The 25,690-nt window shown below is 40.8% G+C and overlaps 2 protein-coding genes across 2 annotated transcripts in view; one reads left to right on the top strand and one right to left on the bottom strand.

Annotated features, from left to right (window-relative positions):
* The window catches only part of il22ra2 (interleukin 22 receptor, alpha 2), a 7,141-nt gene extending 6,123 nt beyond the window's left edge, over positions 1 to 1,018 (top strand). The window contains exon 6 of the mRNA XM_018696941.2: positions 262 to 1,018. The gene's annotated coding sequence lies outside the window, so the exon portion shown is untranslated. The remainder of the gene's footprint in view (positions 1 to 261) is intronic.
* map3k21 (mitogen-activated protein kinase kinase kinase 21) lies at positions 506 to 25,690 on the bottom strand. The gene is given in 11 exon segments (XM_018696940.2): positions 506 to 4,614; positions 4,698 to 4,902; positions 4,904 to 5,532; positions 5,793 to 5,887; positions 6,264 to 6,414; positions 8,501 to 8,623; positions 8,928 to 9,168; positions 10,910 to 11,085; positions 11,482 to 11,630; positions 11,782 to 11,962; positions 23,941 to 25,690. Coding segments are annotated over 11 exon segments (3,111 nt in total). The 5' UTR covers positions 24,737 to 25,690; the 3' UTR covers positions 506 to 4,249.

Below are 25,690 nucleotides of genomic sequence, written 5' to 3'. Positions count from 1 at the left end.
TAACAATCGCCCGAGGCAGTTGGACAGAAAGAGGGAGGGAAAATGAAACTCCTGCAGGAGAAATCTTAGCAGGAGAGTTTCTCCACAATGACTATAATTACCTCTGCTCACCCCACCCTTTTCACTATTTTTAGATCTGCACGTACGGATGCATAGAACAGCGATAACGTAACACTCATTCCTTTGTGCAGCTCATTAATCTTTTTCGTCTTTCTCTCCATTGTCCCCGTCCCCACCCCCACCCCCACCCCCTTGCTGTAGACAAACTCTACCAACATGATACACTAAATGAGTGGACCTGTCATCCATCAGTTTTCATTATCCATCGCTACCTCGACGGCTGCAGCCACAAAAATCCGTGCCAATAAAAGTGATGCACTTTATTACTCAAAGCATTAAGGATCTGACAGGTGGTTTGAACTGTGTAGGTTTAACTCTCACTTTGAACTGAACATTTGACTTGAATAATTTCAGCCTCCAGGACACTGTAACTGCACTGTTTCACTTTTCTTTTTTTTTTTTTTTTAAGTTAAATTAATAGCTTTGTCAAAGGTTATGTAGAAATCTTATTTTATTTTGGTCTTTACTTTTCTATCTACATTTGAAACAGCTTACTAGGATTATCACAATAATTGGCTATATTGTTGCATTAAAGCTAAATGATATTTAAGCCTAAAGTTTAGGCTTGCTGCTGCTTACTGCTGCTTTTGATCTTCCCCCTGGGTACCAATAAAGTTTATCTATTTAAACATAATAATAATAATAATAGTACAGATAATTTACTCAGTTTAGGACCAAAACTGATCTATTTTAATAGTTTGCAGAAGTTACCTCAACACTCAACTGACCAGTGCAGCCAAAGCTGGTTTATATCCAGATCAGCCCACGAGGATCAATGAATGTAATCTTTTAGTTAGCTTTTATCACAGAGCTTTTCTTAAAATTGAATTAGCATTACTGTGAAGAAGCGGTTCTTGCTGCATGTGCCTCGTCACAAATAAAAGCCACAGACACTGTTTGCACTGCTCAATTCTTTCTCTCATGGATTTAGATGAACTTTTTTTAGTTGTAGGAAACTTTTTGTTTTATTGTCAACAAATGGCACAAAAGGATGATCAACAATATATCTCAGCACTATTTGACTTCCCTATCCTGTCTGTGGCACTCAGGCCATTAGTTCCAATTGCAGTTCTACTACATCCATCAAGGTTATAATGCTCATTTTTGTTGCTGCTGAACTGTATTGCATTATATTAAGAGGAGAGTCTGTTGTTTAGCCATGCCTAACTGATTTGAATAGGGTGGACAAAATAATAGGAACACCTGTCAACATAATGCAATGCAGCTTGTACGATTTTTTAATAAGTAACTTGTAATGGAGTATTTTTACCTTGTGGTATTGCTACTTGACTTGATCTGAATCCTTCCTCCCTCATAAAAACAGAAGCAAATACTTGTGGTCCTTTTAGCCTAAAAAAGGAAAACAAAAAGGCAATGTTAGTCTTGATGTAGACTTTATTCAAAATGTTGACAAACTTGATACTCTTGATCAATCAGGCGTGAAAGAGCCAATACTGTAATGATAACAAAAAAAAAAAAAAGGTTCACTGAAACAGATGTACTCAAAGCTAAATCTGACACATTCAGTGTGACAGAAGTGTTCAGTGATTTAAAGGAAGTCTTGTTATTTGATCAGAAGGTGACGGGGGTCTTTCAGCAATAGCTCTGCACCGCGCCTCTGAGGTTGTGTGTGAAGTTTTCATACGGAGCACTTTTCTTTGCAAGAACTCCTCACTAGCAGCTAGTTCATTTAGTGGTTTTGGTCCTGAAGACAGAGAGGCCTTAGTGCTGGTAGAGGTGAATTTGGTCCCATAGCCAGAAGCCTGAATGCACCATATCGATAGACTGGTTTCACAGATATTATCGCTGCAGTTTGTCAAAAACAGTGGAATGTTTATTTGGGTATGTCGAGTCATCTTTAACCGTAACAGACAAAACCCCCAACTGCAGACTTCAGCTTCAAAGTAAAATACATTATTTTAAGGGGAATGTACAGTACCAGTGCATTGTGGTATTTACAGATACCCTTAATTCTTTTTTAAAAAATGGGTAAATCCAGTGGTTTGTAAACTGCACCTTTAACAGCTTGATGATTAGATTAGCAAGGCCTTTACAGTGTTGGACCTGGTTTGAAAGTCAGCGGTCACAAAGTACAGAACATGGGATACTTCACATTCTACATCATCATAAGATGCCACAGTGATACACACATCAGGAATCACAATTATATTTACACCATTCTTATTATAAATGAGCCCTTGTTTTGTCCTTCAAAAGTGGGACACATTTTCTAATGAACTCTCAAAAACAGACAGAAGTAAAACAGCGATAAAAAACTGGAGGAATATAATCATCAGTTAACATTTAAGAATGGGTGTTAAGTTATTTTGTTGGTTTTGGAGAAGAAGCCCAGGAGTGACCATGGTATATATCCTGCATAGAGAGACCTCTATAACATCAAATTTACAGAGGTCCTGAACGTGTCATGAGCCCTTTATTAATCTTGAGGAAGCCAAATAAACTGGCTTTAAGTTTACAGTATAATAATGAAAGGCAAACTGTGTCTTCACCGTCTTTAGTCAAAGTCTGAACTCACATGTTTCCAGACCTTCCTGAGCTTGATAAGAAATTTAGCTACGTGGGTTGTTAATGCTTAATATGTTACTCAAAAAGTGAACAAACAGAAATTAAATGTTAACAGTGCACTTAGGTCTATTGAATGAATGACAGCGATGTGGTGAAATTGTACAAGCTGAGTAATCAAGTCAAAGTTAAGCTGAGAAGAAAAACGAACTTCTTTGCATAAATTATAAAATAGTGTGCACATGATAATACGGAATAAGGACATTAATTAGACATAATTATCCTTTTGTATTTAAAGGCACAGGGTGAATCTGGTTTATGGTACAGGTATAGCCATTTTGTGTAATTCTCCACAGCATCTTAAAATAAAAATTCTCCCATGTGGCCACTCCTGGGCTGTGTGGTAATCTGTCCACAACTTCAGGTCCAGCCAATCAGCTGTCATCAAGGGGATTAGATTATAAATTCAGTGATTTGCGGGCAGGTTTTTCTGACACAAACATTCATGGCGAACACTCTGCTGCAGTGTGCTGTGTATACTTAATATTAACCAAAAAAACTTTTCTATAAATACTCTTAGAAAAATCCATATTAGCAACACATGATAGCAACAGTCAAATCATCCCGAGTTTTAAGTGAAAAGATTCCAAGTCTGCTTTGTAAGACTTTCAGTGTTTTTCTACCTGCATCTCTAAAATCTTCAGGGCATTCTGGGAGGAAACATACCTCCGATCCAGTATGTAACCTGTCCCTTAAGCACAAACTGTACTGCAGCAACGCTGACTTTTAAAACAGTCATAAAACAGCATATATATACGATACAAAACATCTGCCAGCATTAGGCTGATAATGGATAAAAAGAAATATTTACAAACAAGGCATAATGATTTTTTTTTTGTTCAACATTTTAAGCTTACATGCATGCATGATTCTCAAGTCAAAAAAAATCTAAAAGCGTGATCGCACAACTTCGAAACTGACATGGAATGTATGTCCTGCTGGTTGCTAAGGTAAGGTCAAGTCTTTTCATATTAAATTACCTATAAAAATATATATATAAATAAAAAGGTGAGGGTATTGTGTTGCGAAAGCTGCAGCAGCGGTCAACGTTTAGCTGCACCGACAGAATGAGAAAGGAAGAGGGTGACAAAGGGAGAGAGACAGAGAGAGATAGAGACACGAGTGAACACGGGTGGCAGTTGAGCACCGAGGGATCAGAGGAAGAGCTGCTGATCCAGCTCTTGAATGTTCTGCTCAGGTTTTAGAATTATGTGTATGTGTGTTCTAGAATGAGACACGGCAGTGTGTAAGGCCTCGCACGTAGTAAGACCATCCTCAAACTGAGATAAAGGTGCACATTCTAGAACTCCCGTGATACAGATGTCTTCTAGAATTCTCAGACTTGGTTATGCTCTAGAACACTGACATGACTATGTTCTAGAACTAAGATGAAGCTGGGTTCTATATTATAGAACTTTTTTTTAAAAAGGCAGCCTGGTTCTAAACCCTCCAGGAGTTCTAGGCCAAAAAATTCTGTCTGTATGTTCTGGAAAGCTCTAGATTGTATGGAATAACTATGACCACAGCAGATGAATTGTTAAGGCTCCTAAGAGAGGAACTCTTTCTCCAGCTCAAACACAGAAGGCCGTGCCGGAGAACTCTGAATGCGGCAGAGCGGCACAGTGCAGTCTCGTTTCTGGCCTTCTGTGTCCATGTCCAGCAGGGAGCAGCCCACCTCTGACGACAGCACCATGTTTAGGTTTTGTGCCGTCTTCTCTCCAGAGTAGTGGCCCAGTGAGTAGCTCTTGTTGCGTCCTCGCAGCAGGGCCCATGCGTGGGGCTTGGCCCGGAAAGACACGGGCCGCGGTCTGGAGAAGGCCTCCCCGCCGGAGGGCTTCTCTGATGCTCCGTCCTTTTCTTTCTCCTGCTTCTTCTGTGGGGCTGGAGGAGGCAGAGTGGGAGGGCCGTTGGCTGGAAACAGACAGAGATACATTTAGCACTTTAGCACACTGTACACGTGTACTTACTCCCTGACCCTGTTGTGTATTACTCACTGTTGTGGTTGGTGGTGTACTTCTTTCTGCGTAGTCGTGTCCCTGTATTATGGTTGCTCTGCTCTGGTGGCTGGCTTTGGGTTTGCACTGGTGTCTGTGTTTTAGCTGCAGTCCTGTTACTCTGGCCTTCTGTGGATGCTGCCGGGCCTGGTCTGTATGGCTCTGTATGATGATTGACAACCACACGCTCAACTTTGCCAGGGCTAGGACTCAGACACCTCTGCCTCAGACTGTAAGAGACACTTGGTGGAGTTGCATTCCATAATGGCTGACATGGAGATGAGATTGACAGGTTGGGTGGAAGCGTGGTTTGATGAGGCCTCGTCTTTGCGGGAGCGCCCGCTCGGCGGTGACGTGCTGCGTCGGAACCGGGTTGCGCGCTGAAACAGGCCCTCCTTCTTCTTTTTCTCTTTCTCCTCGCGCTGGGGCTCGCAGTCTTCGCCGGGGGCTGAGTTTCTGAGCGCCTCCCTGATGTCGTAGCCGAGCACGACTGAAGCCAGCAACGAGCCGCAGCCGTACAGCACAGAGTCAGTCTTGCGGCGAGCTGACGTTCGCTTCAGGCTGTTGGTGGGGGTGAGCTGCGGGGTGGTGGAAGTGGACGAGGTGGATGTGGTGGTGTAGGGGTCGTCTGGGTTCTCTTGTGGGCCACCCTGACCAGCTGTTCCTCCGACCCCGGAATCTCCCGGCCCACAATGCCCACCGGGGCTCTGAGGCTGCTGGTCGTCCCTCCACAGAGGTAGATCGATGTACACCTGGTTGGGGAACTTGAGCTGCTTTGGTTTGGAGCTGCTGTCGGGACATTCCTGGGCAAATGCCTCGTCTTTACCTGCCCCCGCTGAAAACACAGAAATAGAAATTACAAACAAATGACTAATTCCTTCCCTATATTCAAGCATCACCGGTTACATTACAATAAATGACTTGATTGCATTTTGAGTGCTTCTTACAAGTAACAAGCACTCAGAAAACAAAGACATAAAAACCTATTCAGAAAAACAAATTATTAATCACTTTAGACAAAATGTCAACTGCTGAGCAAAACACAATGAATTCAAATTTTGAAACATACAGCATCACAATGGATTTCCAGCTCACCTTGATCGGCAAACAGGGCAGCGAGAGGGACAGACCTCTGTGGCTTCATCAGGCTGGTGGACCAGGGGTTACTGCCGTCTGACAGAGGTCGCACTCTGTGCACAGGTACAGAGGACACAGACAAGAAGGGTAAGGCATCTGATTGTGATGGTTAAGGTTTGAGTGGATGTTGTTAAGTTGTGAGGTTTGAGGTTTGCTGGTTTCAACAGCAACACTGTCTTGTGGTTGTTGTGGTACCACATGTGTGAAAGAAGAGAGAAGTTGGGAGTGATGCAATAGGCAACTGTAATGGAAATGAACTAAATGCAATGAAGCAGCATTGATAGTATTTTCACTTGTAGGATAAAATATTAAAAACTTTTTGTAATAAACTTTTCATATGTTGTATATTACTGTATAAAACAGGTGAGTCAAAAATAACACCTAAACATGAGGTATAGTATATATATAGACTATATATATACACTCTACCTCTCAGCAGCAGCAGGCCTTTCTTTGCTCTGTACTGAACTGGGGCCCCAGGTTCTTCCTTTCTTCTTGATTCCCTTTTTCACATCATCAAACTCCTCTGGCCTGAAGAGGGTGCTGCGGCCCCATGTTCGGTTGCTCTCATCTTGGGTAACTGTTAATACAGGGACCAGAAATGTTAATACAGACTCAAGCAACTGTAGCAGAGCTGGCAGGGAACCTGCTGCAGACATGTTAATAAGATTATTAAAGATATTATGCCATCTGTACAATCTCAGTAATGGTCTTTCTCTAGAACGGTAAGCTATTATCTCCAACTGTGCAGGATTTTAGGGCCATTCTACACTGGATGGATATACACATTTAGCTGTTTTAATACCTAAGTCTGATTTGGGAAGACCCAGTGTGACTATTTCACTTTTTCATACTAGAAAATATCACCTATGTGTATTCATTTCTGCACATGTAAAACCAAAAGCCCCAAAAAGCAGAAGCCAAAAATCAAAAAAAGGCTGTTTTTATAAAAGCTTCTTATACATGTGGGTTAGTCATTGCGAAATTGTTATCAAGATGTGAGGGAAGGCAGGGTCCACCAAACATATCAGAGCAACAGACTAGGGCCAAAATTGCTAGAATTAGGAAAATGTTCATTAACAACATTACCAGTATATTTTTAAAGGCACCAATTATTTAATTCAAGCCAAATAATATAGGATGACTGGCCCAAGTCTGTGGCATAAACCTCATCATTGTCTCTTCTCAGTTCAGGGTAAGTAGAGTACCTGTTAAACAATTTTAAGCAGCAACAAACACCACAAGTCTTGTTACAATTCACACGTCAGGAAACCCAGTCAACACGTAGAGTTCCCAGTAATGACAAGGTGTTAAGCATCAAACCCGTTCAACTGTCAAAGTTAACCAAACACCACATTCAGCGCTCAGTGCTGTTAGCCACAGAGTCCACACCCACGCTGCACGTGGGCAGCCAATAGCTTGCCTTTCCTCCTGAGCTCAGAGCAGGCTGTGAGCTCACTGGTCAGATCAACATCCTGTTGGTAAACAAACAACCTGTCCTTCGGCATATAGGACGTCACTGAGGAGGGAAACATACATGTTACCTCTTATCAACATGAGAATTATGACAGGGGTGTTGCAGTTAAAATGCTCCTAGCTTGTAACCTGCTGTGAAGTCTACTTGTGTAAGAGCTTTACTACTTCTGCTACAGCATCCCTAAATGAAACACCTTGTTAATCATTGTATGTATAGGTGCATATGTCTGTAAACATATGTCTCAGGTTTTCCTTGAGGCAAATTTGTGCTTTTGGATTCAGGGCCATATAAATAAAACAGGTATGTATGTTATATGTACGGGCATGAATGTATACATGTATATGTGTCTATGCCCACAGGTGTAATTTGTGCATTGCATGTGTCTGTATGTTTCTCATAGAAGAGGCTGTGAAAACAAACTTTTCCCAGTATTTCCTGTGACAATAAAACTTTGTCTACTTAAAGAGAATCTTATGGCTGTTAAAAACTCTGTTCCACAATCTTTAATAAAGTGTATATTTCATATTACTGTGTGGAATATATACATGCAGTGAAATCAAATCTTCCTCTTGGACACTTAAAGACCATCTATTTAATCCTGTAACGTCAAAGCATCTGTTCCAGCTCAATTAACCAACTGCCAACAAAACTGATCAGAAAGTAGCATATCAGTACATTAAAACATTTTTGGGCTGCTGTTGAGGTATGTAGGTAGCTATTTTTTGCACCTCACCCTCAGATTTAAAGTCTCCTGCGAAATTTCTTGTGCCATTTTGGACAATTCTGATCCATATAAATCATCTCCATTAGGGCCAAGCAAAACAAATGCTTCTGAGCAACAATCTCTGCCCTCTGTCTGAATGTCAGGATCTACCATAAATGCTCAAGAGGAATTTGTTCCAGTTATTGCAGGGGCGTTGGTGCGTGACTAACAACATTATCAAACTGTTCAAACAACTGGCTGACTGCTTGTGGCTCTGGGGCTTTTGTTCACACAGCTCCTGCCATTGTGAATGACACTGTTCCCATGTTCCCAGTTCCCATGACGGTCTCTGTGAGTTGAAGTGATTTCTTCAGAATTATTTTATTTTTACTGATGCAGAGGTGGGGGAGACAATCAAACCTCACGCCAAAAAAAACACAGACACACGCGAAAAAAAAGAAGAAAAAAAAGAAAAACTGAACTTACGCTGAATGGCTCGAAGCCGAGGGATGAGTGTGGGACTGCTGGGAGGAGAGGAGCTGGTGCTATGAAGACTACGTCTCTTGTCCATGGAAGGCGATGCCTGCACGGTGATCTTATGCTGGAAGTCTGCAAAAGGCATCAAGGACAGTTACAATCTCAGAAGTGTTACCATTTGAGAGATTACACACCTACATGTATCCTTAAATGTTTGACACAATGCAATGTAGTAATACTGGCAGCTAATTAGAGCAGCATGAAAATACAATTTGTTTATGCAGGGTACCCACTAGACATTGTTTTGTCAGTGAACATCTCTTATTAACTGCCTGTAATTTCCATCTTGAGGTTGGGCACAGTTACAGTTTAGCTTTTATCACCACTCCAGCTAGAAGACCACCAACACAATCATTGGTTCAGTCTGTACGCTCACCTGAGGGCAGGCTAATGCGGTTTCCATCCTTCAGTTTGAGGCGGGAACGTTTGAATTTTCCCTTCCTCTTCTTCACGTTGGGCTTGTCTTTGTTGAGCTGGAAAATGAGGATGTTGAGCTCTCTCTCCAGCACGTTGATCTCTCGCTCCGCCAGCTGCTGCTCCCGGCGCTTCAGCAGCTCCTCCTGAGACTTCTGCTGGAGGGCGGCCCGTGTCAACTCCTCTTCCCTGGAACGTAACTCCTAAAGGAAACAGGTATTAAGATGACGTATACAGTTAAATTGGCAAACTGACTATTTGACAAATCCTTGGTTAGGCAATATGACAGACAATCTTCTGCTACAGTGAGGTAGGGTTTCTCAGGTCACCCTTAAGAAACCTTTTCTCTTACAGTTGAGAAACTACAATTGCTTATGTGAAAAAGTTTTGTATGAAGCCTTTTCTCATTATTTGTGCTTGAAGCTAGCAGCTTGAGACTACATTACCTGCTTCACACCAAAATCTCTGGTCAACCTGTTGGCAGTTGGATTGTATTGTGTATAATGTAGACATCAATGCAAGAGTGCATGAGACAAAAAAAAAAACAAAAACAAAAGATGACAGCCCTGGTTCTGCTGGATCCAAACAGTATTTCTTTCACCTCTGGATTATTATTTAACGGTCATGTACTTTTACAGTCTTTTTTTCCTGTTTTGCATTTGTACTAGTTAGTTGCCCTTTCAATGAACAGTATTCCACATAACAAAGATCATTCAGGTGTCCAAGAGATTTTTGATGGCCTGGGGTATTGGGGTTTAGACATTATTCTCTTTTAAGTCAGGAGAGACACATTACAGAAAGACAAACAGGTAGAAAAACATCTTATAATGCCTGTATAAGAACAGAAAAGCTCTTGCAGACAGACATCTATAAGGCAAGCAGGCGTGTTAGCCGGGTATTAGATACTGTAACTCCTTCTGTAACAAGTTGGTTTCAGTAGATTACTGCCTGCTGTTTCAGGCTGTGTTACATAGCTAAACAGTCTTGTCTCCTCCCATGGCTTACTCTGTCTTCATTCCCTCTATTTTCTCTTTAATTGCTCTCAGCTGAGGAATAATAATCCTTACTGGATGACTTCCATAAAGCTGCTTTACAGTCAAGCCCCTTCAGCCACCCACCTAGACACAGATTACTGAGAGATGTTAACAGGAAATCTGCTGATGTACTGGCTAATTCTACAAGGAATCTTGTGAAATTTGCGATGGGAATACGTGAGCTAATGCTCAAGGTTATATGTGATTTATAAAAGCTTTACATGTTGAGCAACCTTATGAGGTTTTGTTAAGTGAGTTAATGTAGATTATGTCACTTGAGTGTTCAAGTGATTAATCTGGATGATTGTAAATTACATAAGAAAAATGTAAACATTCAAAAGATGGGTTGAACCATAACAAAGCAGAATACATATATCTATAATGCAAGAAATAAAAATAATAATTCTAAGGCACAAATTAAAGCTCTTAAAACACCACCACCAGCTACCACCTGTGGAGATTTCAGTACCCATGTCATTCAGTTCACCATTCACTGACCCAGGTCTGAGTGCTGATCCTGCTGTTTCTCCAAACACTAATTAACCTCCCTCTTCTTTAAGCCAGTGACAGGAGATTTATACAGGAAGCAGATTAAGGTCTTAACAAGGGGAAGTACGCTAAAGCACCTCAGCATTAATGACTTGTTTTGTTAAATGCGCGATTAAGCTTGTCCACTGAAAGTAACCAATTCAACTTTTTAGTCCTTAAAAGCTGTCCCAAGTGATCCAGCGTGGTTAGACTGAATCTTAATAACAGATTAGTCAACGTGTATCATCACTAAAAAAACTAAAAGAGCAGAGAATAGTACAAGGAGGATAGAAGGTCTGCTACATATACTGTACAATGTAAGTCAGTGGCTTCACATGTATGTTATATGAATGTATCTCTGAGTCCCATCCCTCTGGCCCACCTTCTCTCTGGTCCTGAGCTCATCAAACATTGCCTGGATCTCCACGCGCCAGTCGTCCTGCATGCTGTGAAAGGAGTCCTGGGGCATAGTGGCCATCACGGCCTCCTCGATGGCAGACAGCTGTTCCAGGATGCAGGAGAAGGAGGGACGCACATGGGGGTCCTGGTCCCAACACTCTGGACACACACATCACAATGTATAGACTGAATCACCAGTGTGTATATGTACTGTTTCATCTATGTTACGTTTATGTTTAACCCTGCAGAAAACTAATGATGCCTGCCACAAACAAAGTACTTAGCATTTTTTTAAATAAAAGTACTGCAGTGTTATACTGATAAAATGAAGATGTGCAACATGATAATATTATCTATATATAATCAGTATAAACAGTAAGCACTTCAGGTTTTACAGGCCTGGAGGCAAACTTTGGTGATGGCAGAAAAGAATTTAACTACTCTGGGATTTGGTCATGGGATGAAGGACAAATAAAACCGTAATAACCAAACTGTATTTTAGGACATGCTTTCTTACATCCTGCAGGTGTTACATGCCCGCCTCTACTGATTTACCTTCCATGAGCTTGGAGAAGGGTTCAGGGCAAGTGGAGGGGATTGGAAGAGTTAACTTATTTACTGCCACGCCGTAAGCAACAGCAAGGCCATCTATCCCTCGGTATGGCACCTCCCCTGTTAACAGCTCCCACAGCAAGACACCATAGCTGGTGGATGACGCACATGCAATGGAGACAAAAAGAAAGTGAAGGAACGAGGAAGGAATATTTAACAAAGCAATGAGGAATAATGTCAAACAACTGAGAAAAGTCGATATTTTACTCTTGGGTATGTGTGTGGGAGTGTTATTTGTCATACCTCCAGACATCGCTGCCTTTGGAGAAGAGTGATGACTTAATGACCTCAGGGGCCATCCAGGAGTAGGTGCCTGCCGCTGACATTTTTGTGGTTTTGTGCCACTCCCTGGCCAGGCCAAAATCTGTAATCTTCAAGGTCTTCCGCCCGATGTCGTCATTCTCAATCTTTTCAAGTAATAAAACTGAAATGAGGGAGGACAGGAGATTGTAAGTGGAGTGAAGGCAAAAAAGGGAAGATAAATAAAGATACATGAGGGAAAGGGAATAGCAAGTGATGAGTGATTGAGAGAAAAGGACGAGTGGAAAGACAGGATTGCGATGGAAGTGACAGATGTGAGTGGGGGTAGAAAGGAGAAAGACAAGTGAAAGAAAAAGGGTAACACAAAGAGTGAGGGACAGAGACAGAGACGACCGTGCAGGTGAGGAGATGATAGTCGATATTCAACAGGGCCAACAGCGGTATGCAGGTCATTTATTACTGTAGAAACAGAAGGTTGACAGCGCCACAAAGCACCTGTCCTCAGGTCCTAAAACTGTTTAGCACATTAAAGACGGCCGGAACCCTCCAAACCTCTCTGTAACGCTACACCTGGCCAGAGAGCCCTGCCACAGTGAAGACACTACCACCTGATGTGTGAAGTCAAGACCCTCTCCACCTAATCATGTGTTGAAAAAATAAAATGACTTACATGTACATTTTCTGTACATACAGTCCATACATGATAACTTCACTTATATCAATTTGAGGAAGGAAACTAGGATTTTTGATACTTTACAAGTCAAAGAGGATCTGATAATAAACATGTGTTGTTCAAGGACAGGAGTATACACACTAAAAAACATACAGCAAAAATGCTCTTATTTAAAGGGATGCAGATAATTTAAGATCAGTTAAAGTAGTACTGTAGTTAGACATATGCTATTCTACTTTCATTTAGTCATGATACAACAAGTTTTCTACTCCCTGAATTCAATTCAAGAATATGAAGAAAATGCACAAAAGGAAAATTAAGTAAAATGTATGGCTATTACTGGCTATTCCTATTAATGTAACTATTTTCATTATTGATTAACAAGTTATTTCTTGATAAACTGATTAATAATTTGTTCAATCAAAAGTCAAAAAGTAGCCTAGTAAAAGTAGAAGTCGACATCTTCAAATGTGGCTTTGCTCTACCAACAGTCCAAAAATTAAAGATACGCAGTCATGATATATAACAGAGAAAAGCAAACCCTCAAAACTAATAAGCTGGGACTAGGAAATGTTTTATATTTTTGCTCTACAACAACAACAAGAGTAGAACACATTGATTATTAAAGTAGTTGCTGATTAATTTTCTATCAACTGACCAATTGACTGTCTCAGCTGTAGAAAAATGTAAAAATTTAAATGAAAAATAAAGAAATTAAATCTCTGGGAATGTCAGTAAAAGTTACATATGTAAAGTTAAAGCCACAAAAATCTGAACAAACAAAACAAAGCCCAGCAAACAAAAAACTAGTAAGAGTAAACACTTGTATCACTTATTCCTGTATCATTAACACATTCAGGAGTCAACATCAAGACAATGGGAACATTTAAGTTTTTTTAAGCTGCCACCCATGACGAGGTGACAACTGGGGAGTAGTAACATTCATCTAATGATCAATGTTTCCTTTCCAGCAGCAATAAACCTACTCTCCATGTGCTGATACACAAAGTACCAAATATTCTTGTTGTCAGTTAACAAGAAGCAACCTTTCCACAAAGTGGTGTATCAAAAGCCAAAACAGACTCTTTGATCCTTTCATCCTCTTGGTATTATTTTCAACATTTGCTTTTGCTTCTGCCAAGATCTCCTCACATTACAAACTGTCCCATTTCATTATTTACATGCAGTTATTTTGAACGTCTATCAGCTGTGTTGATTCTACAGAAACTAAAACTTGAGAGGCCCTTTAGGTGAATTGACAGAGGCACAGTTTACAATTCAAGATCAACAGTAAGGATTACCCAAAAAAAAAAACAAAAAACAAAAAAACAACTGAGTGTTGTGCTGGCACGCACACTCTGATAATATTTCCCATGGGAAAAAAAGAATGCAATGATAAAGATACATAGTGGAAGTGTTGAAAAACACATCAAGGCATTGGTGTTTCTTCACCTAGTGTATCACAAAGTAAATGACTAGCTGTCAACAGCTTTCAACAGAGGCTCTGTTATGTGTGTGTGTGTGCTGTATTATCACACACTGACCTTGGACTTACTCCTCCACAGCAGCACTGAACAAAAACGTGCTGAACCACACGCACACAAACCTTTTGTACAATTCTCAATCACAGAAATGCACAAACGTGCAACTATACCACACGTATGCACTTATTTCATAAACATCTGAGAAACAACTGGTATGGTTTGCTTATAATACGCTTAATGATGTTCAGTCTTAGTTAAAAATACATTGTGACTAGTTACACAACATCTGTAACAGCTGAACTACATCTACGGAAAGATGTAGGAGGGCTGCAAAGGAGGATGACCGTTGACTTGAAAAACAGATAGTGGGGTAAGAAAATTGACTAAAAGACCTTGGGTCAGATGCATAAAACTCAAGAGACTCGTTACTGAATATCTCAGAACTGGCCATAAACTATACAACAGCACTTTTTCCACTTTTCACCTATACTCAGGAATTATAGATACCACATATATCTCATGTCAGGCTTCTTTTTATATGTAAATAAGCCTTTCTTACACACATTCACTTTTAAGTGTAAATGTTCATAGATGCAGTATGTACTGATGTACATTCAATTATATTTCTCAAGAAAGTTTATTTAATTGTGCTGTTATGATTCTATAGCTACGGTGACTGAGAAGAAACTATAGCTGAAAGGATAGGTTGGTCAATTAAACAGAAAAATAAATATTATATATATTGATAACTGGTTAAATCATTAAAGTTGTTTTCCAAGCAAAAATGCGTTTGCTGGTTCCAGCTTTTAAATTATGAGGATCTTCCATCTGTCTTTATGTAAATAGTAAACAGTGTATTTTTTCAGACAGTTAGTCATTTTGAAAAAACAAGCAATTTGATGACATCACTTGGTTGTGAAAGGAATTTTCCACAATTTTCTGACCTTTCATTGACAAAAAAAAATTATCAGTTAATTGAGAGAATGTGCAATTCTTAACAATCATTGTGAAATAGCACAAGCAGCACTACAGCATCCAGCTAAACTGTATGTTACCTCACTATACTGAGCTGGATACTGACTAGTCTCTCCACTGACATCCATCCAGTCAGCATATGTAAACAATAATCCCAAAGGCAGGCTTAATTTTGAATTCAGTAGACACTCATCTTACTCCCCCAGCACTATTATCTCATACTATATACATATATTCTAAGTCTGCACTCATTTTTGCACATATAAGCATATACGTATACATATAACAAATAATGCAAACCCAGGATATTTAGGTTTTCTACTATAAACATAACAGCATTTTAACACATTAGGAAAAGAACCATTTTACTTCAACTATCATTGCAGTTAATGCTGGAAACACACAAACACAACACAACTAGTTCCTATCAAACACAAAGTGTTTTGGGACATTTTTTAGCCTATTTAATAAACATTTTCATGGGCCCTGAAATGATTTCAAGCAGCATTTTAGCCATAGTGTGACTTCTATGGGTCTCCACTAATAACAGGGCTATTGGTGCCATTACTAGCCTAGGGCACAGAGGGGATCCTCTACCCAGGCTGCAACAATAGGAATTCCATTACAAACAGGTTTCACTAGACCAATGATATACTCCTACTTCCTGTTGTCAAGTCCTCTCTCAGTGATTCCATAGATTCCTCCCAGCAGGCTCTGTAGGTTTATAATGACTTATGATGGGTTAGTTACACAACCTAGAAGAACAGTGGTTTTGGGATAAACCCGTCTATGTTGATTGGCCTATAGAATATCATGCCAAATACTTTCTTTGTAGCTCCATGATACTTCAGTGTCAGCCCTCTAGAAATTTCTGATAAAAGACCTAGGTCCTGTCTACATGACTCCATGCTGACGTTATGCTACAAAAACACCTTTAAACCCCAGCCAGCCATTTTGTTTGGTTACTGGAGTCTATTAGCAGCTAAGCTAATAACAGAAAACTGCTTGTTAACCTGCGATCATCATAAAACATAGAAAGATGCTTTTTACTGCTTCAGCTCTGTATTTTTTTAATCAAAGAATGAGCTGAGAGATAAATGCACATCAAGGTTATTGTAGCCTCACTAAATAAACAACTAACAATTATTTTCATCATTGACTACATTTTGGTCTATAAAAAGTCTGAAAATGCTTGTCAATTTCCCAATGCCCAAGACCTAATACCAGACTCAACGATGATGATGATTATCAAAATAGGGTGTAGGCAAATTATTTGACTACTTGTTGCAGCTCTAGTTAAACACACTCAACACCTAAACATCTGCTGAGACACCACTTCATTATAGTTTTAAACACAATCTGTTCAAAATATGTTCAAATCTTACTAGCTTAACTTGAGCAGTGATCAAACAGACACAGTTAAGGAGTCATCATGGTCTCTTCATCGCTGAGTAATGGCTGACCTCAAGCCAAAACATGCCACCAGCCCATCTTTGAAGTCCACCTCCCATGACCTCTTCACCCTCTTCTAATTTCTAAGGTTTTCTAAGAAAGGTTAATCTCAGAAGCTTTTCAATGAGGGGCTCCATTTCAAGTTACTAAGTCCAGACTTGTAATATTAAATCTGCATGTTAAAAGGAAGTCATTTTTTAAAACACCTTAAAAGTTTCAGTCAATGTTTACATTTTATCTATGTAACCAGGAAATAATGTGGAAACACTGCAGCTATGTCTGTACATGTCAAAATTCATATAAGCTTGCCATCTCAAAAGAAAAACAAACATTACAGCAACATAGTCTTATGACAATTTCTTCAAAATTGCATTCAAATAGTAGAGAGCAATGCTCTGGTTGACTTCGATTTAGCATCATCCTAAAAGTCAAGCCCCAGGCCAAACCCCACCCTGCACTGGAAAGATAAATCCAGTGCTTGTGTTGACGCAAAAGTTAGCTCAAGTAAAGCCTTTACAGCTGAGCTAATGCACAAAATCAGGCTGTGGCTAGTCACTGTTGTGTACTGTTCTAAAGACATGCTAAAGCATTGTTTGGATAGGATATGTTTAACAGGGGAAGGTGGAGTAAAAGCAACCTAATCATTACTTATGTACCTCTTGATTTTAATCCCACATAAATAGGTCGCGTCAGTAAATCTGTTCACTGACACTTACATGCCAGTAAAAATAGCCCAAGGTTATAGCAAATGCACAAAAACTGTATACGCTGGTATACTGGGGTAATTTCTATGGGCAAGCAACCTAACCTGTCTATTCCTCTGTTTTTTTTCACCCAAGTCTTAGACCCTAATTTTTGGCAAGGAAACTAAGTGTAAATATAATAGGACAATGCCAATACCTGAGCCAGCTATACCCCAAACATGTTTATGTTACTGTTAGATTATTATGCTTGCCAGCTGCGTAAGCTACACATGGTGTGAAATCTGTATGGTGTGACAAATATAATTCAATGGATCAGATACTCTTATTTCAATTTACTTTAGGACTAGTTTACAGTCTGTTTTTCCACTGTGAATTCATCAACATTACAAATGCGATCCCTGTCCTGAAAAAAGTTATACCTCAGACCCTCAGTTGTTTTCCGTGCTTCCGTGCTGCTGCTTTCACTCTATACTTTCTTACTCCTTTGAAAAGAAAATGTTTTGAAGCAGACAACAGTGCAATGCAATTGGAGATGGATATGCCTCCAAGGCAGACCCCACCCTCAGTCCAACCCCCATTTAATTCCCCTTTTCCAACAGTGGATCTTCAGGCAGACCCATCTTTCATGGTGGAACAGTGGGAAGATCAGAAGCAGAGCTGCTGCCTTCAAAGCAGGTCCCACGCTTCTTCCCATTGCTTTCTCCCCCTCAAGGTAGAAAAAGAAAAAAATGCTCTTTTTGGGCAACATTGGGCACACATTTGTCTCTCCTCAGTAAACCAAAATTATCTCAAGTTTTATTCTGCCTGCAACTGAAATTCTACACAAAAGTAATTAATGAAAATTAAAAGCCAATGTTGGAAAGTTTTGGAAGACACAGCTGAGAGATGCAGTCTATTTTCAGTGCATTAAATAGTCTTAAACAGTGTTTTAATAAGTGTCTTCATCCTCATTTGTAAATGATAAAGTCAAGAAGAGCAAGTCTTGAGCAATGAATCTGCAAACAACAACAAAGCCAGGAAAATATTTTTTCAGCATAATCCTGAGGTTTCTTTTATTTTTTTAGTGGCATAACAAGACGTTGATGCAACATGGTTACTGTAAACATTCTGAGTGTAGCCTCCTAACTTGACGTGGCAGTATTTTCGTAGTTGTGCCAACAGACAAAGCATGAGAGCAAGAGAGGGCTTCCCGTAGTAAGCAGAAACAAGGCTGCTAAACATTCCCCGACTAGTCTGTCTCTCCCGGTTGAAATGAGAGTGCCCCCAGGCATTCTGGCTGATGGGAAAAGGATCAGGGCTAATGGCTGGCTAAATCCATCTATCATGGTCACGTCTCTCTGGGCCACTTGCTCCTTGTCTGTCCTCTTCCTCTCCTGGTTTGTGTCTATCAAAGCTTGAATTAACCTCTAACTAGGGATAATTAAAGCATAACAAATGTAAAAGGTGTACAGCTTGCACCTTTTGCTGTATTAGTATCTATCAATGTGCTGGGGGAGCTACGGAGGGGATTGGTTGATTCGGAAGGCAGCTCTCCTCAGCTGTGGGCCCTTTTCCTTTTCACCCTGCCCTGCAACAATAGGTGCAGTCAGGGAGAGGTCATAAAAAACACAGTGAAAGCATCTCCACTCCTCCTCTCTCCCCTCTGCCCATTCTCTCAACAGAGAAAAGACAGGCAGTAACTGTCTGCGTGTCACCAGGGGTAATTGTGGGAAGCCAGAGAAAAAGTTGCTCTGCAACACCTAGTCAAGCTTTGGTAACTTTTCCTCTTAGATCCTACTTCTTCCACAAGTAGAGCAAGACAACAGAAAAATTTGAAGCAGAAAAAAAGGATCCTCTTGAGAGATACTTTTTAAAGTTACATCAAGCCACTGTTTTCTCTCTTGTGCTAAACTTATTATGACCTAGTAATGAAAAAACAGGGTTTAAGAGGGGTTCTTTTGCAATGCTGTTCCTACAGAAGTAGGGTGGTTCTCAGGGAAACCCAAATCTACTGATACAGATAACAAGCTAACAAGGTCTGCTTTGTATTTTCATACCTAACAGTGGGAGTGAGGTAAAATGAAACAGAATTTGGATGCAAATTAGCACTGGTGTTGAACTGGTAGTTAGTGTCTGTCTGTATTCTAATAATTTGGGTATCAGGATAGAAAATGTGTGATAGGGGGATCCCTAATTTTTCTCAAGATCTATTTTTAATTGCAATAGGAGCAAAGTAATGGCTGTGTTTTAATTCAACTACAGGGAGAGAGAAAACGACTAAAGCCAAGTGAAGATCCACCTTTATGGACAATCACATAAACAGGGTTATAATAGGATTAGAATTATTAGAATTACATTATATTCATCAGGCAAATGCTTTTGTTTAAAGCGACTTATAGTCAGTGCATTTGTCACTTGCTACAACAATTTTATTTTGCTATTTGAGGGCTGCAACTATTTTATTTATTGAATAATATGCAGATTATTTTCTTGATTAGTCTTTAATCTATAAAATGTTATTTTGAAAAAGTCCATTAGCAATTCCTCAAAGTCTTCACATGTCCTATATTGTCTGATCAACAGTCCAACGATGAATTAAATGATTAGTTTCTTATGAAAATAATTGATGATTATCTTACTGATTAATCAGCTAATCGATTAACTGTTGCTACTCTAACTGGAACTACTGTTTAAAAGCTATGAGACAGCTATTGTGACTGGTTCACCCAACTATGATTCATCACACAACTCTCCTATTTTATATCTGAACTTACTTTTCTGCAGTGTGCTACATATACAGGGATGGAAATAACAAGTGCATGTGTCACCTGCACAAGCCTTAACACTTTGGTTGCTGCGACTACTGGATCAAAATAGGGTCATTCAGTGGTGTGATGGTTGTCATTCTAAACTTTAAACTTTAAACTTCTGCCAAGTCTCCACAGATCTACAGTGGGTGGGTGTGAGACAGGAAGAGGGAGGGGAATACGGGGACAGCGTGATGAAGTCTAACAATAGCTTAAGATTGATGGGAGAATGCTGCTGCACACGCTCCAAACAGAACTCTATCAGTTTCAGTGGCGCTCAAGCACACATTCCTGGCATACTATCTCTCGCACCAAGATGCGAAACTCCAAAGTTAATGTGGGTTATGCGTGCTGGCTCAGGGCCAGGTTTCAGTGAGATTTCTTGCTCTTATCTACCGCTCTATGAATACTACCACTCCTAGCTACAGGGAGGAAAGTTAAATCAAAGTTGTGAAGTGGGGAAAAAGGAAAAGGTCAATTAAAGGATGGAGTGAATAAAACTGCAATGGAGGAAAGGAAGAAAACAACATGTACCATTAGCAACAAATCCCTCCAATTTCCAAAACAAATCATACATTTAGGTATTGTATGATATAACTTCATTCAATATTACTATCACTCAAATAAATATACTGAAAAGCCATCCAATTGCATTTAAGTGACACTTTCATTACAATGAACATGGAAAATACAGTTTACTACGCATATAAGACATGTGCCTCACATGAAGCTACTCTCTAGAAATTGTAAATGCAGCTACATTGTTTCATAGAAAAACTACACTGCACATATTTATTGTAATCAATGAATATTTCCATAGGACATATAACAAGCATTAGTAAACAGTAGTTTTTGGATGAAAGCATATGCCGTAACAGGCTACACTTGCACTTAAGCAGGATAAATTCAAAGTTGATTCTGATCTGTTCAAGGAGTTTGCTGATTGATATTAAAAAGAAAAAGTAACTCCAGCATTATCCTTTAAAGTTTGAAAATTTTGCTGGACAAAAAGTAGACATGAAAAATAATAAGGAGCAAGGAGGAGCAGAAAGGAACAAGGGAAGGAAGGTAAGTAAGGAGAAAAATAACGAAGTAAGAAGAAAAACCCCCTCAGTTTGTGGCAATAAAAGAGTACCGCTGCTCTCTGGGAGATTAAATATGAACGGAACAAAACAAAACGAGGGCTTTGAGACCCTCCGAGTCCTAGCCATTCTTCTGGCCACAGTAGCCTAGCAACCGCTGCTTGACCAGTCCATTGTGCAAACGTATGTTAAGCTTTTATCCCTCATTAGCAACATTCCTCCCTGCAGGCTGGGATTTTACAGATTAGGTTGAAAAACACAAAAGAGAGAGAACAAATCTTGCTGACTTCCAACATATTACTTTACAGGCTAATCATTGATCAAATAGCTGTATGTTTGTCTGCGTGGAGCATGTGTACACTGCAAGTTGATAAATGACAGGCTGAGTAGTTGAGTGAAGGTGGAGAAGTTTAGGTGTTTTTCTCTGCCTCTGTATATGTGTACCTGTCTATGTTCTGAGAGGAAAAACACTGGAGTGAAATAACCTGACAACATATATCAGAAATAGAGAAGAGATACAGCCACATCAAGAGATGTTGTGCTCATTAAATATTAAAAAAGTGACAGATTGCTGATTAACAACTACTTATTGCAATGTATCCATTTTCTTTTTACCCCCCCATGTGGATAATTCTCATTCCTTTTATCCATTTAGACTGATTGACGCACACACAACGCCAAGACAAACAGACAACAGGCCCACACTAGCAGATGCAACAACTTCTCTGAGCTGCATTATTCTAGGTTTTTACTGGGAAAACAACCCAACTCACCACAGGGTGCCATTTGTATGTTTGTGTGTGGGAGAGTCTTTTGTGAACTCACTGCCCTGGTTCAAAGCAAACACATACAGTTTCTTTCATTCTCTCTTTATTTAGATAAGGCTGTATATTGACTACAGATGTTCAGACTTCTGACCCTGGACCAATCAACCACCTGCTACTAGTAACAGTGCTGTTGCAAACTGGTAGAATTCAGTGTCTTTCTTGGTCTGGTTTTGTGCTTAACAGCTTAGCAGCAGGCTCTAGTGCAGTTGAAATGGGGACTAATTTAAAAAAAAAAAAAAACTGATTTTTATTCTAGTGGCTTACAATCTTAAGAGTTCCCTGGTTTCATTACAGCCCAGAAATGCAATAAGCACACTGTGAATGGTCTCTAAATGCTCCCTCTTAATTTAAAGCTTATGCTATCTCTTGGTCACAGTGAAGTGGCAGGACAAACACATCGACTTGTGTTGGCAGCACTGTGTCTGTTTGGAGGGGTAGAGGGGGGGAGTTTGTTTGTGTATATTCACCAAACATCCGATTAGCTCAAACAGTCTAAATAGCAGTTAAATCCTTTCTCTCCATCTGCCCTATAATTAACACAAATCTTCATCTTAAATAAGACTCCTTTTAGGGTTGGGCTCTTTTACACTGCTCATCACATTGTGTGATCATAGGGCATTATGTGCACATAAAACACATTATATCAACATTTGTTTCAAACTGTTTGTCAAAACTACTTCTCCAAACACAATGACTGATGTGATAATGTTGTTTTAGAGTGAATCAGGTTTATTCTTAAGTTGGAAAACTACCTATTAAGTACAAGCAATTTTAGTGGATTTGCTGGTGTCCCTGGTGTTTATTACCTGAAACTATAAGCATGCCTACAGGTCATGTTTGTAGCATATAAATGTTGTTCATAGGCATATGTGTGCTTGACCTGCAAATCTGTCCACCACTGGGAGGCCATGTTTATTTATGTATTTTTTTTAATCTTATCATAATATCTTTATCTAGTGATCATGGAGGGTCTGGTCTGTGTACATTTCATATGTTTTCTCTCTGCATTTACACACTGACCGTCACAGCTGGAGATAAACAGACATCTGCTTCCCACATGCTCCCCCCACTAGGTTGATAAGACTTCTAGTCACAAAGGGAGAAATAGTGTTTGGAGTCATATTACACACATAAACACACCTGAGTTGAAGTAGGTAGCCTGTGTCAGTAGGTATGTGACTCAGACTCTTTTTCTCATCAAGTCCTGCCCATTCATTATTCAGTCCTGGGAAACTAAAGTTTGCTGGCCTGTTGTCAATTACCAGTCCATGGAGGAACTAGCACAGTAGTTGGGCTTCTGTGCTGAACCAAGTTCAACTACATGATCCTGCTAAGTTACCAAGAAACACAAAAGTGAGACTTGCAAGTACCCAGAAGTCTACTTCATCTCATTTATTGCAACTGTGAAACTATACGGACATTCCCTGCTCAATGAACCATCACTTGTATTCCTGAATTACAGAATACCCCAAGTATGTTTTCCTCAATTACTATATCTCGATTGATTATCTGTCTGGCTTATTTTTACCCTATGACCTCTGGTATTAGCTCTGATTGATCATTATGGCCTGCTTGTGGACCAAGTGTGTCTAGTTATGTGTTTGGTAAATCACTGACTTTATTTGAACAACATTTCAGCTTGGGTGGAGAGGGGGCTAGGAAGGTGTATGTGTGTGTGTGTTAAAGGATGAGAGGGTGAGTGCGGGGGGTGGGGGAGGGCCCAGCTGAGCAAACTCAGGCTTTATTTCACATCCTCTTGATGGTATCCCCCACCACTTCATACAACCACAGACCTTTTACACCTCCACACAGTAGTGTACGTGTGATGTTGTGGAATATATGAGAATTATGAGTTTTCAGCAGCCTTGCTTCAGGCTATGATGACAAAGTTGTGTTTTCCTAATAACCATAGGGTAGAGATTATCTGGGGTGGATGGGACTTTTTACAGGAGGCTATGGAGTTAGTTACCACAGTTACTTAAGCAGGACTGAACCAAAATGTAGCTATAAACAACTAATGGTGGGATATGTTGCATGTGCAACAGGTGACTTTCTCTCAAAGTTATGTTGGTTATCTTCATTTCTTAAGTGTGCGCACGCACACACGCACACACGCACACACACACACACACACACACACACTTCAATCTTTGCTTACTGTTACTAGACTTCAGGTCACGATGTATAATGGGTACCACGGCCTCCTCGTGTAGATAGTGCATCCCGCGTGCAATCTGCACGGCCCAGTTGACCAGGATGTGTGGAGGGATGCGCCTTCCGGTCAACGCCCGGTTCAGTGTCCCGCCTCGGGCATACTCCATAACCAGACACAGGTTGGGCTCTTCCAAACACACTCCTTCCAGTTTAATAATGTTGGGGTGCTGCAGCATGGAGAAAAGTTTTGCCTCTTGCTTAACACTGGCGGCGGTGGCTGTTATGTCCTCGTCTGGGTCTTGCCGAGCCGCCTTCACGGCAACCTCTTGGTTTCCTTTCCATGTGCCCCGGTAAACTTTGCCAAATCCACCCACGCCGATGATCTCCTCTAGTACCAGTTCACTGAAGGGAATCTGGACGGGCGAGCTCGGGACTTGCTCTTGTGCCCCCGCTGACCCGCTCGTAGATGGGAGACGGTAAATAGCGGGCTGGTAGGTGACATAGTTTGAAGGGAAAATCCCGACCCGGTGGTTGATTTTACCCGTCCACCACCCCTCGTCCCCGGAGATCGCTGCGTCCTTGGACAGGACCTCCACAACGTCTCCTCGCCGGAGACTGAGCTCGTCCTCGCCGCTTGCCTCGTAGTCGTACGCGGCTGTCCACAGGGACAGAGTCGGGCAGAGCGGGGCAGAATGAGCCCACGCTCGAACTGTGGGTGACTCTGTCCAGGCATGCTCCCCGGTCCCACCGCCGCCCGGCCGCCCTTCACCGTTTGGGAAAGCGGCCTGCGAGACATCCATTTCTCGGTGGCCGTAGCGGCACCATAGGGTGCAGAGCTTTTAGAACAAAACGAAAACTTTAAAACGGTAGGAGGTAACTTTTTGAAATCCGCATGCTGTCACATCTATGAGGCTAGCTGATGAGAACAGAGGGGGAAGTCCCTGCGCAGCCCACGACAGGGTCAAACCGTGTCCAAAGTCCTGTGGGAGAGTGCGTCTACAACCCTGTATCCACGTCGCCACTCCGGTAAAAGTGTATGAGGGTCAGTAACTAGCTAGCGGGGTTGCTGGCTAAGACTAGCCGAAATACTTTTTAGTTAGTGTCACCACTCTCTGGTCTGACGACTAAAGAGCAATATAAAGTTAGAACTTAACAATTCAAGTCTTTAACCTCAAAAACTATCAGCTCCGAGAGAAAATTTGTTCCAAGGCATAGCCTCTGCCTTTGCTTCATGCTAACATGAACAAGCTAAAGTTAGCTCTCTACCGATGCAGCTAAATTACCAAGTTTTCGCAGGTGCCGCAAGAGGTGCACCTGCACCGGCCACTCCGACCCAAATAAAGAGAGCTTCCGCGGGGCAGGTTTCCTTGTCAAAGTTGCCAGTAAATCTCATCTAGTCGCGTAATCGCCTGATGTAAAGTTCGCTTGTTCGTTTGTGGACTTTTAACGATAAATTCAAGACTTTTGGCTAATGGGTTAGCTTAGCATAGGTCAGCCCGTTTACTAGTACGGCAGTTGAAAAAAGTTGCTCCTCTCCGTTTTAAGATCGGTTATTCCCAAGTTTATTTGTCCGTCGGTAATGTGAAGAACAGCCGAGGGTTGAACGCTTAGGGAGCGCATCGAACATCTTGGATTTCAACGCAACCGTACGGGAATGGAAACAAGAAGGGGGGGAAAAATCCGTCAACCTTAATCAAAACAACCCCCCTCAGTAGCCGATGTCGCCAAGCGGAGTCGGACCCAGCAGTGGCAGA

The sequence above is a fragment of the Lates calcarifer genome, linkage group LG16_LG22, assembly GCF_001640805.2.
Source record: "Lates calcarifer isolate ASB-BC8 linkage group LG16_LG22, TLL_Latcal_v3, whole genome shotgun sequence".
NCBI lineage: Eukaryota > Metazoa > Chordata > Actinopteri > Centropomidae > Lates > Lates calcarifer.
The sequence above is the reverse complement of the archived record's forward strand: the minus strand, read 5'-3'. Positions and strand labels throughout refer to the sequence as shown.